Raw genomic sequence first — 14,225 nt, forward strand, 5'->3', positions numbered from 1 at the left:
ATTCTGTTCCAAAAACATGGCACTCTTGCACTCTATCACCTCTTCAATATCTATCTACCTATAAACCTGATCTTATCCATTACTGCTCTGCCTCCAACATAAAGGGCAGCCAGTATTCCCAGGACAGATAGTAAGCTTGTAATTTCCAGGACCCTTTTTAAAAACTGGTGTCACACTGCCTTACTTTCCAATCCAAAGGTTCAGAGGCTGATTTGAGGGACACATTACATTATGTTATCAGAAGATCCTCAATTTCACATTTGATTTTTTGATAACTCTCAGATGCATGTCATCCGGACCTGATAATTTGTCAGTTTTAATTTCATTAGGCTTAGATGACACAGGACATTAAGATGCAACATCCACATTACAGTTTTGAGACAGAGTTTCCCCATCCCTCAGCATCTTCTCTATCTTTTGCCATTTATCTGCTAGTGATTTCTTTAGAAAGTTCATGTACAATTTGTAGTATTCAGCTATCAAGTCACCTATGTCAGGGGCTTTACCAGGCTTTAATGATTTCATTGCATTAACTGCCTCATCTTCCATAATATGTGCAATTCATAGTAACTGAGGAGGTACCCATTCAGTACTGTGAGGTTCAGCAGTTACTCCACTAATGGCATACGTTCGCTGGGACTTACTTCTATGTAAGTATGCATAGCAGGCATGGGGAATGTGTGGACTTGGAAATGTCGTTGGGATCTATTTCACACCAACAACAACCAGCATCACCAACAGTCCAAGTATAACAGGAGCTCAGTGGACAACATCTGGAGGGCCACACATCCCCCTCCTGCATAGGATTGCATCCTATATTACCAAGAAACCTATTTAAAACCAGGGGTGCCAACTTGAATAAAATATTGGGCAGGTAAGCCCCCACACTGCAGAACCGATCACATGACACACACACACTATTTGAATGGAAATGTTCATCAACTTTGGAGAGGCCTGGACCCCCTCAATTATTTTATTGGGGGAGCCCAAGGGACCTCTCCCCCTAGAAGTTGGCTCCTAGGTTTAAAACAGCAACAACTGCCATCGTAACAATATTAATGCATGGTGAGGAATGAGTGAGAGAAACAACAAGGTTTCTTTACAAGAAATATCGTGCGCATAACAATAAAGTGCAGCGTTTTTGAGCAACAGAAGAATCAGGGCAATCTAGGGGGGGAACTGCAAATGCCCTGGGCGATTTCCTACGAAGACCGCTGCCAAAATTCGCAGCAAGGCGATGGGTAAGGAGGAGGCATCTTTCCCAGACCTCCGTTCACCAAAGTACGTACCCGCCTCGGCAGGTCTCTCCTCTCCTGACATCGCTCGCCGCTTTCCCGCAGCTGCCACTCGCCCGCCGCCAAACATTTCCCCCGAGTCCTTCTCCCCGTCCCGCTTCCCCAACCTCCCACCCCAAGCCCTCTCCCCGCGCTCCCCGGTTCTCCCCCGAGCCCTTCTTCTGCGGGCCTTAGTCGCCGCCCCTTCCTTAGCCCCACCGAGCAGCGTCCTCCTCCAGAGCTGCCCCGAGGCGCCTCGGCGACCCACTTCCCCCGTTTCTCCCCCCCCTTACCACCTCACGCGCAGCTCACTTTGGCACACGGAAACAAACACTCCCTGATACCCCCCTAACCTCCCCCAGAGTTTCACGGGGATCTTCGCGCGCCTGCCTTCCTTCCCAGCCCCACATTTCGCGCCTCTCCCCCCCCCCCAACCAGACCTTCCTTTCAAGAGGCTGACCTACTACTCACCGTTCTTCAGCTCGTGTTTGACGGTGAAGAGAGACGGGTCCGCTTCTTCCGCGGAGCGCCCGGAGGCTCCTTCCATTTCCTCCGAGGGTCCCTCCATTTCCTCAGAGCCCCCCGCCGCCGCCCCCCACTTTTCACCCTCTCCACGCCTGCCCCCCACCCCAGGGAGTGCCGAGGGTGAGGCAGGGAGGCTCAGCCAGCGCCAGCGCCGCCCGAAGACGAAAGGGAGACTTTATCCCTCAGCGAAGGTGCCCCATGTTCCGAGGGCTGCTGTTGTTGTTGTTCTGAGGGGAAGAAAAAAACAACCAACGAGAGCTTTAGAAGACAATAACGAAACGAGGCGCCTACATTGGCAATCGCCCGTTTAACCATCGGCGCCTTTGGAAGGGCTTCAGAGCTCCTCTCACTCACCCACCGACCCCCATTCCTAGCTGGGGGGCGGGCGGGAGTAGAGAGACCGCCAAGAGGGTGGGGGGAGGGGCGGCAGGGTGAAGAAGCTCCGTTATCGACGAGATTCTATCGACTCCCCTCCCCTCCCCGCCGCCGCCACACTGAAGCAATCGGGGAAGGAGGTGGGAGGGGCGAGCCGGACGCCCATTGGCCCGCCAGGCTACACACGGCGCCGACGATTGGCCGGCGCCCGTTGCATGTTACCACCCTCCCTCCGCCAAAAAGCCGCGGCCCGCCATTGGTTCAGCGCTTGGGCCAATCGCTCGCGCCATTTCTCGCTCTCTCGCCTGTCCCCTCCCTCCGCTTCCTGTCTATGAGGGGGATTCTGCTGCTGCTGCTCCTCCTCCCCCCCGCCTCGGCTCTCCGCCGTCCGGTTCACCTCCCCGCTTTCGAGTAAATATTATGCTCCCGCCTCTCGAGCGGGTCGAGTCTCGAAGAGGCTAGATCGGTTGCCTAGACACGGAGGATGGCCGGTGAGTGGACCCTTGGCGGCGCTGTCACCAGCTGGGCTTGGAGGGTCTCGCGGGAGGTGCTGCCTCCCTTCTTGCAGCCGTTATTAGCCTTCCAACAAGAGCAAAAAATGCAAAAGCAAAAAACAAAGAAAAAGGAGGACACGGTGGCTCCGCGTTTAAGAGGCGCAGAAGCAGCTTCCCGATCTCATTTCTAGTGACGGGAAAGTACAACTGATGTAGTCAAGCTGCAAGTGATTTCGGGGAGGGTGGGGAGCATAACTGTCAACGTTTTCCCTTTTTTAAGGGAAATTCTCTTATTCCGAATAGGATTCCTCGAGAGAAAAGGGAAAAGTTGACAGCTATGGTGGGGAGTCGTTTCTGCAGCCAGTAGACGTAGCTAGGAATAGTCCTCGCTTTGAGGTGGCCAGAAATGGCAAACGACTTTCAAATGTCAAAGCACAGAGTATCTTTCTGCGGCAATTAGGCCCGTGATTTATTTCCTTGTACAGTAAGGGTGCAAATGATATCCCCACCCCACCCCCCACACATACATTGATCATCAGCCAATGTGTTTTTTGCTTCTTTAATGCAAGGCAAGTGCTTTTTTTCCCTTTTAGGGATACTGGTAGCAAAGTACTGCAGCTCTTCAAGAGCTTAACTCTGAGGTTTTCAGAGCAATCCCGCACTTGCGTATCCTGAGATACGCTGTGACTGCACCAGTGGAACAGCCAGCCTGTTCCAGGCATCTCATATAGAAGTTAAGACTGTCAGCCAGGAGAGCCATGTTCTGTCCCCAATGTCAGAAGACGTATGCCTTTGAATGCCACCTGCTGGGAACTGCAGGTGGGCAAAGTGCAGCTGCCCTCACGCCCTGCTTGCAGGTGTACCACAGAAACTTGGATGGCCATTGTGAGAGCAGGCTGCTGGACTAGATAAGTCATTGGCCTGATCCAGCCAAGCTCTTCTTATGCTCTTTCATTCTTATGCCCAGAAGGGGTGTAGGAAAACACACAAGTAGAAAATACAACATATATGCATATATGGCAGACCTGCCCACAGACACTGGAAACTCTGCACTCCCTGATTCATTAATGGAGGAATAGCCATGGACTGAACAGGTATAGCATATGGCTCTCCATAGTATTGGTCCCATCCCACCCACAACTCCACTGGATTTTTGTGTATTTGACATATTCTACCACTGTGTCTGTCTTGGCAGCAGTGCATCTGGCGTTCATGCAGCATAGCAAGGCTTCCATCAAATGCTACTGTAGCCTCTCAGACAGCATGTATTTAGTATAGGATTGTGCCTTCAGGCTGCAATACTGTACTCACTTACATGGGGGTAAGGCCCATTTATCTAAATGGGACTTATTTCTGACTAGGTGTGCATTAGGAAGAAAGCCCCATAACTTGGTAGGGTTCTCTTCTGATAAACATTCATAAGATGAAGGTGCACATCTATGCTTGAGCTTAGGTTTAACAATGAGAAGACTGTATCCATATGCACACACAAAGCTTAGGAACACCTGATTTTCAGTGGAATTTAGCTATTACTTTCCTAGCACTGGAAAATAACGAGGACTGCTGGAGAGTTACAGAATTATGGAGTACTAAGAAAGTCCTTCAAAAACATTGCTGTGAAGTGTTTCTTGGCTTGTTTGTACAGCCTGTTAATTTGATCTAGACTTGCGTTCATTTGCACGATTAAAGCAAATCCAAGGTGGGGGGTGTGTGTACGGAATTACCGTAATAGCTAGCAAACACATTGGTGTTGAGATGTGGATGATTCCTGATGGCAATCCCAAGTCCTAGGCTCTGTGGTTTAACCCACAGCGCCACCCGCGTCCCTATTGCATTGATAGTTGAGGAATATTTTCTCAATATCCACATTCAGTGGCTTGCTGCTTACTAACTTACTTAAGAACCTTTTGCTGACTGTGTGTAATTTGTATGTCTAGTAGAACACTAATGAGCACATGTCCCAAAATCTTCACAGAAACCAGCTAGTGAGGGAGCCTGCTCCACAAACTGGAGAGAACCCTGGCTGAGGAAGCATCAAAGCGAGTTAGGCAAACGTGTGAATTCGGCAGCAAGGCAAGAAGGCCAGTGCACCCCACTCTGCCCAACAAAATTATCATCAGATAAGCTTATTTTCTTTAAAATTATCCTAAAATCATATATTCACTACTACCTGTTAAACCTTATCAGATAAGGCTCATCCTGAAATCCCTAAAACATTTTACAAGGAATCTTTCAGATACACTTAGGTATTTCTGCTTAGATCTGTGCTATCTAGTTGATGGGAAAGCCAGATTTTCTCCAGCAACTGCAGGGGCATAGTCACAAACTTTGGTGGCAAATGCTTTCCTGTACTCTGCAAGGTAGGTGGTGCTGAGTCACTCCACCCCACTTGCTTCTAACCATAAGTCAAAATCCCCTTTTCTTGTTGTTATCACAATTACTCAAAGATGGTAATTGGAATGGTACTTGAAATAATGTGTGTCTTACCAGTTTTACAGCAAAGGAAGGATCTCTGTGCACCAGTTCTGACTGGGACCCAGGTGTTCAGTCCTATACTGTATTGCCTCCATGCAGCTGAGCTCAGGATTGGGCTTTTATTAAAGCTTTGGGGGGTGAGAAGCTAAACAAGAAGTGCATAACGACAGCCTTCACCCTTAACTGTAACAAGCTGGACTTGAGGTGGAAATAGAAATAGAGGGCTTGGAGAGGAAGCCCGGGGCTATTTGTAAGCCTTCAAACTCTTCAAAAGCTGTTACATAAGCAAAGTAAGCTATCTGAACTCTTGATCACATTAGCAATGCAATGGTCCATTCCACAGAGCTCATGAGTAATAAAAACTTGGTAATAAAAATTACATGAGTTCAGTAATAATAAGCTCTATGGTGGGGAAAGATAATGAAATTGTATAGTCCAGGTTGTTAAGCCCTGCAAGTTGTTCTTGTTATGCAGCAGGAACTACTCTCAAAACTTTTGCAGATTTGTATGAAAACCTTTACAGTACTGATCCAACCTATTTACAGGACACTTGTATTCAAGCAAGACCAAATTGATATTTTGATCAGGTATCTTAAGACTGAAGATAAGGTAGCAAAAAAATAAATAAATGTAAACAAAGCAAAGCCCATGGGCTAGATGGCTTTTGGGGGGGTGTTCTATAAAGCTTTGAAAGATTCTCTTGCTCCTATACTAGCCTCCCTGCATAATATCATCATGAATGCTAGTACTGTACCACCCTTGTGGAATATGTCAAGACATTATCTTGAGCAAACCGGTTTGGGACCCTAATCAGGACAGGGAAATCTGAGATGTAGTATTGGCTAATAGACTGGATAGGTTGAAAGGTGTCAAGACATCAGCAGGGTTTAGTCCCTCACAGCCAAATTGTTGACTCGGTCCAGAGGATCCTGAATATTATGCACCATTGTAAAACTAAGCAGGAGCCAGTGGCATTGGTCTCTCTAGATGCATATAAGGTTTTCAGCCAGATCAAATGGCCTTCAGGTTCTAACCCATTTGAACATGGGCAATAAATTCATGAGTGTGACCCACAGCATTTACACAGAACCTGCAGCCAACGGTACAGCTTTGCTACTATTGGGGAATAGCATGAAGTATTTGGAGATGGTTCCCCCAAAAGGCCTTATCCGGCTCAAAAGGCAAAGCTATGGCCCATTGAGCAAAGAGGTGAAAAGGGAGTTGCAAGCATGGAATAACAATCTCACCTGGCTGGTATAGAAATGGCTATCTCCCTCAACTTCTGTACTTGTTTCAAACACTCCTTGTTCTGCTGCAGGCAGAAATAAATACTTGGCAGCAACTAGTAAACCAGTTTATCAGGAGTAATGGAAAAACCCAAGGTGAATAAAAATATGCTGTACGACTGCCACGACTGCCAACAGATAGGGGTTTGGGAATTCCAAGTCTGCAAGTGTATTATGAAGCCTACAATTTAATGCAACTGATTGAATTGGTCAAGGGTAATTATGATTTCAATTGGGTAGGCATGGAGAGCACAACTGTTGGACAGGGCCCTTCAATTTCTTAAACTGACTGCAACCAGGTTACCAAACACAAAGAACCCATACAATCAGACTATCCTCTCAGTATAACAAAGGTGGTTCAAAGTACCAGCTCCTTCTGAATCACCTCTTACTCCCATTTTGAAATACCCACATTTTGCAGACGTGTCTAAATATAACCAATTTGAAGTGTGGGAGGGGAAGGGTCTGTATAGGCTGGTGGACTTGTTCTTCAATGGGGTGCCTCCTATCTACTGAACAATTGCAAGCTAGACCAAAGGGGGAGGCGGGGGGCAACTGCCCCCCTAAATTAAGTTAAGCAAAAAAAAATACTTAACTAACTGAGATTCTCCCCACCCAACATGAAGCCTGCCCCCCTAACATGAAGGCTGCCCTCCCCGACATAAATTCTGGCTACTCCCATGAGCTAGACTGGGAGGTGAGGCCCCCTTGGCTATAGCTATTGCTGATTCCATTGTTAAGCAGATACAATTTTCACACACAAGAGCCTCTGAGAATATTAACATTTTATAAATACAACGCAGGCTTGTCTCAGCACATTGTGGGTCGACCATAGGACTAAAATCAGTTTAGGAGAACAATCTAGATAAGATGAATATTTTTATATTGTATTTGTTATAGGTATTATTTGTAGCTGCTTTTTTATTTTGGCAAAACAGATAAAGATATAATTACATAAGGAAAGAGGTAAGAGACATCTAGAACTGATCAAAGTCAATAAACTAGTACTCATGAAGCTTTGATTTTACTGCAGAGCGGCTGCAAACGCACACCTTACATTTACAGCAGATTTAAAGCACATGGCTTCGCCCAAATAATCGTAGGAAATGTAGTTTACCCCTCACAGAGCTACAATTCCCAGCACCCTTACAGTCTTTGGGGAAAGCCATGTGCTTTATATATATGGTGTATAGAGAATGTCCTTCTTGTGCCCTTGTTCAAAAACAGTCATAAAGCTAAATATCCTGTGTGGTGATTTTACTCTTCCCCAAAAAATGCTTTCCAATATTTAGATAGCAGTCCAAACTTGCTGATGTTGATGTGGTGGTAGTGGTGGTGCTGGTGTGTGTGTGTGTTTGGATTCAGGTACTCAGTCACCTCCACCAGCAGAGAGGAGAGCCACTGATGCAAGCCCTGAGCCCTTTGCACTGCAGGTGGTAAACTAGAACTCGTGGACCTCTTGCCAGCAGTAACCAGCAGAAGGTCCCCAAACCACCTTGCCAGGCACTGGAGGCTTTGGATCTGCTGGCTAGAAATCCCTGCAGATTCCCACCACCATGGGCTAATCCTTGGGCCCCTCAGCTGCACCAGCCTGGAGCTGTCATAGCAGAAAAGAGGAATGCACAGCCACTACCACTTTATTCCCTGGTCAATAAGAACTGACAGGGCTGTGGTTCTGGTGGTGACAGCTCTGCCCATCATCACCATTCAAATCTATCACATGTGGACACGCAGAACATTCCATGGCCTTTGCTTTCCTGCCAGCACTTAGGAAATTTCTCTTTACATTTGATCTTGTTGACATTGGCTATCATGTCTGCTTTATTTTTAGAGAAGATTAGGATTGGGTTTTTATTACTTTTAATTATTATTTTTGGCATCCTAAAGTAAGTTGAACTTACTCTTAAACTTGCTAGGACTGTTCAACCTTAGTCATACAGTTGCACTGGGCTAGTTGCTGCATATGGTCACTGATTATTTTAGCTACCTCGCTGTTTGTATGCACATCATGTGTTATCTCCTTGAAAGGTTAGCTGTTGGGTATGAATATTAGCGTTCACTCAGCTATTAAAATGACAGCTCTGCTAATATTTTTAGAAAGCTTGTCTTTATTGACATTGCTTAAGGACAGACCTATTACTTTGCTTACTGAGCAGTGAACATTCAGTGCTCCTGGGATTGCTATAATTATTATTATCTCTATTATCTGCAGCTCATTATGGCACGAAGGCTGTGGACCTATGCACATTTATTTGGAAGTGAGTGCTGTTTATGATACTTCTGTTAAACAAGCATACAGGTGAAAGTCGGAAAATTAGAATACCATGGAAAAGTTCATTTATTTCAGTAATTCAACTTAAAAGGTGAAACTAATATATGAGATAGACTCATGACATACAAAGCGAGATATGTCAAGCCTTTATTTGTTATAATTGTGATGATCATGGCGTACAGCTGATGAAAACCCCAGATTAACAATCTCAGAAAATTAGAATATTAAATGAAATCAGCAAAACAAGGACTACAAATAGAGCCATATTGGACCTCTGAGAAGTAGAAGCATGCATATGTACTCAGTACTTGGTTTGGGCCCCTTTTGCATCAATTACTGCCTCAATGCGGCGTGGCATGCATGCTATCAGCCTGTGGCACTGCTGAGGTGTTATGGAAGACCAGGATGCTTCAATAGTAGCCTTCAGCTCTTCTGCGTTGCTCGGTCTCATGTCTCTCATCTTTCTCTTGGCAATGCCCCATAGATTCTCTATGGGGTTCAGGTCAGGCAAGTTTGCTGGCCAATCAAGCACAGTAATCCCATGGGCATTGATCCAGGTTTTGGTACTTTTGGCAGTGTGGGCAGGTGCCAAAGTCCTGCTGGAAAATGAAGTCAGCATCCCCATAAAGCTTGTCTGCGGAAGGAAGCATGAAGTGTTCCAAAATCACCTGGTAGATGGCTGTGTTGACCCTGGACTTAATGAAGCACAGTGGACCAACGCCAGCTGATGACATGGCTCCCCAAATCAACATATACTATGGAAACTTCAAGCATCTGGCATTGTGTGACTCCCCATTCTTCCTCCAGACTCTGGGTCCTTGGTTTCCAAATGAAATGCAAAAACTGCTCTCATCAGAAAATTATAACAAATAAAGGCTTGACATATCTCGCTTTGCATGTCACGAGTCTATCTCATATATTAGTTTCACCTTTTAAGTTGAATTACTGAAATAAATGAACTTTTCTACGATACTCTAATTTTCCGAGTTTCACCTGTATAAGATTGAGCTGTGTTCCAGGAATATGAGCAAAATAGATTTTTGTTGACTTAATTACTGTATATACTTCTTATGCTTTCATTGTCCTCTCTAGCTGAAATCACTGGTATAAAATTGTCACCAAACTACTGTTTAGAACCAGAAGATAAACACTGAAGTGATTTTTAAAGGAAAAAATTATAGAGGCCTGTTGTAGGTAAATAAGTACTCAATTAAGTTCACATGAATATGAGCAGCTGAACCCACTATCCTAGCCTGTTTCTTGCTGTTTTAGGTTTGGCAGCACTGTAGTAACAAAGGAGCCCTACCAGGCAGAAATCTACCTTCTAGGTGATTCCTAAAGTTGCAGAAATATCAACCCTAGCTGTCTAGCTCAATCCCCACTTACTTGCACTCTTGCCAATACATGCACTCCTGCCAATAGCACAATAAACTCATATCACGAGTGCTTTACATTCACTTTTTTGTTTTTTTCTGAACTCCACTAAGAACAGAAGCTGGGGGGAAGGTTATATATATACCAACTTGTGTTGGTTAGTCCAGAGGGAGGAGACTGCAATGGTGATAGCTGATGAGACAGTGCAGTGGCGTAGCGTGGGGGGTGCAGGGGGGGCGGGCCGCACCGGGCGCAACATCTGGGGTTAGGGCAAATCCATGGGTTAGGGGGCGCAAATCCACGGGTTAGGGGGCGCAAATCCACGGGTTAGGGGGCGCAAATTACTTGCCTTGCCCCGGGTGCTGACAACCCACGCTACGCCACTGAGACAGTGGAATATTGTGGTGGAGGAAGAAATGACAATGGGGCCTCCTCTGGCTTGAGAGAATGACAGTGAATATCTCACTTGGTATTGTGCTTGGGAGAGCACCTCCAAAGCACAGCACAGCAAAGATGATCACCTGCCCATCTTCTGAATTTGGAGCTGGGGAAGGGAATGAGATTGTAGCCATCCTACATTGTGAGGCATCTTTCAACCCAGTTTTTCAACCTCCCTTCCTTTCCACGGATTTTCTCCTGTTCCTCAACCTCATCCGGGGGTTTTCTCCAGCCAAACTCACCTTTCAGTTGATATATAAATAGATCCAGTAGTAGTGTTCTGTGGAGGTTTTTCCTGAAATAGTGAGGGAAAAGGTAACTGTCAAAAAAGGGAACTGAAATAAAGTGGTGTTCTTTTGCTAATGTAAGGAGTTGGGCAATCTCTTGTACAACTTCTCAAGTGCCTTTTGTGCAAAGGCTTCCGATATCTTTTCTGCAACAGTTCACAGTACAGAGCTGCCAACAGAATTCTTTCCACTGGAGTAGGTGTTCTATGAATTATAGACAGTGTTTTTCTGAAGAAAAGCAAACAAGCTGGCATTTTTTTATTGAAATAATTTTGTGAATTTGTGCAAGCTGTTATTCTTCTTGGAACTGTGTATCAGGCAGTGATCCAAACTCACACATGTAGATGTGTTTGGCACCATTACGTTTAGCAATCTGTTCACTAATCTCTTTACAGTATTGTGCTGTGTATTTAAGGCTCTCTCTGGTTTCATGTAGTCTTTCAAATAACCAAGTTCTAATAAGGAACATTACAGACTGGCAAAGAAGAAGAAAAACCACACTATTTTCTATTGTGTGTGTCAGTTTGCGGTTTCTGTCTTCCGTTTCCTCTTATATGGATGTTTTCTCCAGTATTGAAATTAATGGGGCAGCCTTGTGCACAGTTATATGTGGGACAGAATGTTATACCGCTCCCCGGCGGTCTGGCAGAATTTCCAAGCGCCCAACTTATTTAAAGGACTATGTTGTTGGACATGTAACACTGTTGGTCTAATGGAAGCATGTGAAATGTAACTGATATGCTTTTGTGCCTAATTGAACCATTACGTGTAGTGCTGTATATAAGAAAACCATTACGATTGTAACTAACGCCTTATCTTGGTGGAGAGGGGTGTTATGTACTAAAGTTCTCACCCTGGGCCAGCAGGGGGATACTGTAGATAGTTCAGGTTCACATATGCAAATAAGGGATCGAAAGTGACGTTCAGTGATTGGATAGTTACAGAAAGTTGTTACAATTACAGTTACAAACCCTTCAGTTCAGTTCTGTTCTGGCCTGTGAATAAACAAGAGCTGTTTGAAGAATTGCTGTGTCATCTGATATGTTCACCCACAACTTAACACAGAAGACTTAATAAGTGCTTCTTAAGACCATCTTGGTGCTGCAATCCTAAACAATTTATTAGGGAAGAAGCTTACTGGGCACAGTGGGACTCCTGGTTTCAACACAGGACTAAGCTGTACAGCATTTTTTAAAAAAATGTTATGGACATCACTTTTTCAGGCCCTTTACCAAACTACCCCATTTTTGTCTTACTTTGGGAAAGGTCACTCCATGGGGCAAGAACCAAGGCAGTGTGGTTCTGTATGGTAGTCATTGACTGATAAGGCTTTTGAGACGACATCTGTCACAGGAACAGGAAACTGGAGGTCTGAGATCATGGAAATAGAATTGTTTAGACTTCCAGGATTTATCATTTCAAGTCACAAGAGTAAGTCCATTTAAATCATGGATAGGCAACCTAAGCCCAGAGGCTGGATCTGGCCCAATCGCCTTCTAAATCCGGCCCGCAGACGGTCCAGGAATCTGTGTGTTTTTACATGAGTAGAATGTGCCCTTTTATTTAAAATGAATCTCTGGGTTATTTGTGGGGTGTAGGAATTCATTCATTATTATTTTTCAAAATATAGTCCAGTCCCCCACAAGTTCTGAGGGACAGTGGACTGGCCCCCTGCTGAAAAGGTTTGCTGACCCCTGGATACCACAACTGTCACAGGAACAGGAAACTGAACATCTGAGATCATGGAAATAGATTTATTAAACTTCCAGGTTTTATTGTTTAAAGTCACAAGAGTAAATCCATTTAAATCAACCGACTTTAGTAATTAAATCTTAGTTTCAATGGGCCCACTAGGAATAACACTGGGTATTACCCATTCACAAATGCAGTAAAGAAATGTGAGGTGAAAATTGCATTATTTATATTATACCTTGTAGAATAATCTATGTTCTCTGACTTTTTGTTAAAATTATACATTTTCTCCCTAACATATGTAATATGTTTAGAAGGGTAGGAAATTCAGTAAGTTCAGTTGAGAATAATACAGTATAGATGAGTTACAGATAGGTAGCCGTGTTGGTCTGCCATAGTCAAAACAAAAAAATTTTTTTCTTCCAGTAGCACCTTAAAGACCAACTAAGTTAGTTCTTGGTATGAGCTTTTGTGTGCATGCAGGGTATCTGAAGAAGTGTGCATGCACACGAAAGCTCATACCAAGAACTAACTTAGTTGGTCTTTAAGGTGCTACTGGAAGAAAAAAATTTTTTTGTTTTGAGTATAGATAAGTAAATACAGTTTGGGGGGGCAAGATGAAAGCTGAATATAACACATAATATTATTTGCAACAAGAAATATAATGGAACAGCAATGAAAAACTGGCACGTGAATAATGATAGAGGAAATAAAAATAAATATTTGTGATTAGACAGTTTTCATACACCACCTACAGTCAGGTTACAATAGTGCAACTTGGGAAAGTGTTAAGATTAGCACAAACAGGGACAGCTATTTTTATTTATATACATATATATGAGCATAAGCGTTATTTATAAGCCTTATTTATAAACAATGCTCTGAATTAAACCGTGGAAAGAAAACACCTCAATCCTGTTCGTAGGTTAGGTTGCTCAAATCTCACTGACAATGTGGATTTGAAAAAGTCAACTTGCAGCAATAATGCTCAAAAGTCAGAATGTGCCCCCCACAGATAACCAGTCAGATTAGCAAACTACAATATGTTAAAAAACAAAGTAAAATAAAAACAACAATCTAATATTCTAATTGAAAGATGATTTGCGTGTTCACCTTTAGATTGCAGCCTAATAAAAGTAAAACCCAACCTCTGGAACTTAATTTAAACAAATAGTCTTGTAAGTGAATATTATAGTTTCTGCAGCACTCCGTGAGAAAAAGGGAGCACAACATTGGTCTGCACCATACATTTAGAGCAGTGTCACACCACTTTACACAGTCCTAGTCTTCCCCAAAGAATTCTAGGAACCTATAAGTGCACAAGGGCCAGTAGGTCACAGGGAGGTCAGAAGTGGCAAGCAGGAAAATAAAGTTAATTTTGTTTTACTTCTCCCAACATGGTGTCCTGCTGTTAATCGTGCACGATGTCAGAGGGGAGTCCACATGTGTCCCCTGTCAGGAGCTTGTCCTACTCTCGAGTAGGACCCTGGCAGAGGCACATGCCCGACTGGCATGTTCTCTCACTCCTGGTCTTTCATTTGGGAGCTTCAAAAGCTTTTTTCACCCAAACATCACAGCTACCGATGCCAACAGACATCAGCACACTTAGGGATCCGCAGAGTGTTCGCAGTTTGCCTAACAGACCTCAGCAACTCAGCATTTTGGCTAATCTACGTTTATTTATATATAAACACACACGGAGCACTGCAACATGGCTCCCTCTCTCTCTAGCA

General features: G+C 44.3%; 2 protein-coding genes across 4 annotated transcripts in view; one reads left to right on the top strand and one right to left on the bottom strand.

Annotated features, from left to right (window-relative positions):
• Positions 1 to 2,364, bottom strand: part of RPS6KA5 (ribosomal protein S6 kinase A5) — a 38,303-nt gene extending 35,939 nt beyond the window's left edge. The window contains exon 1 of the mRNA XM_083612910.1: positions 1,746 to 2,364. Within this exon, the coding sequence (XP_083469036.1) occupies positions 1,746 to 1,842 (97 nt within the window). The 5' untranslated portion in view covers positions 1,843 to 2,364. The remainder of the gene's footprint in view (positions 1 to 1,745) is intronic.
• A 138-nt stretch (positions 2,365 to 2,502) lies between these two features.
• Positions 2,503 to 14,225, top strand: part of DGLUCY (D-glutamate cyclase) — a 34,617-nt gene continuing 22,894 nt past the window's right edge. For 2 of the 3 annotated variants that reach the window (XR_014548304.1, XM_083614769.1), the window contains exon 1: positions 2,558 to 2,665. Coding sequence is in view for 1 of the 3 variants with exons in the window: in XM_083614769.1 (XP_083470895.1) it covers positions 2,659 to 2,665 (7 nt within the window). In the remaining 2 variants the exon portion in view is untranslated. Of the gene's footprint in view, positions 2,670 to 14,225 lie in introns of all 3 variants that reach the window. The other variant, XM_083614768.1, reaches the window with a different exon arrangement.

This window comes from Podarcis filfolensis (assembly GCF_964270895.1).
Source record: "Podarcis filfolensis genome assembly, chromosome: 1".
Lineage (NCBI taxonomy): Eukaryota > Metazoa > Chordata > Lepidosauria > Squamata > Lacertidae > Podarcis > Podarcis filfolensis.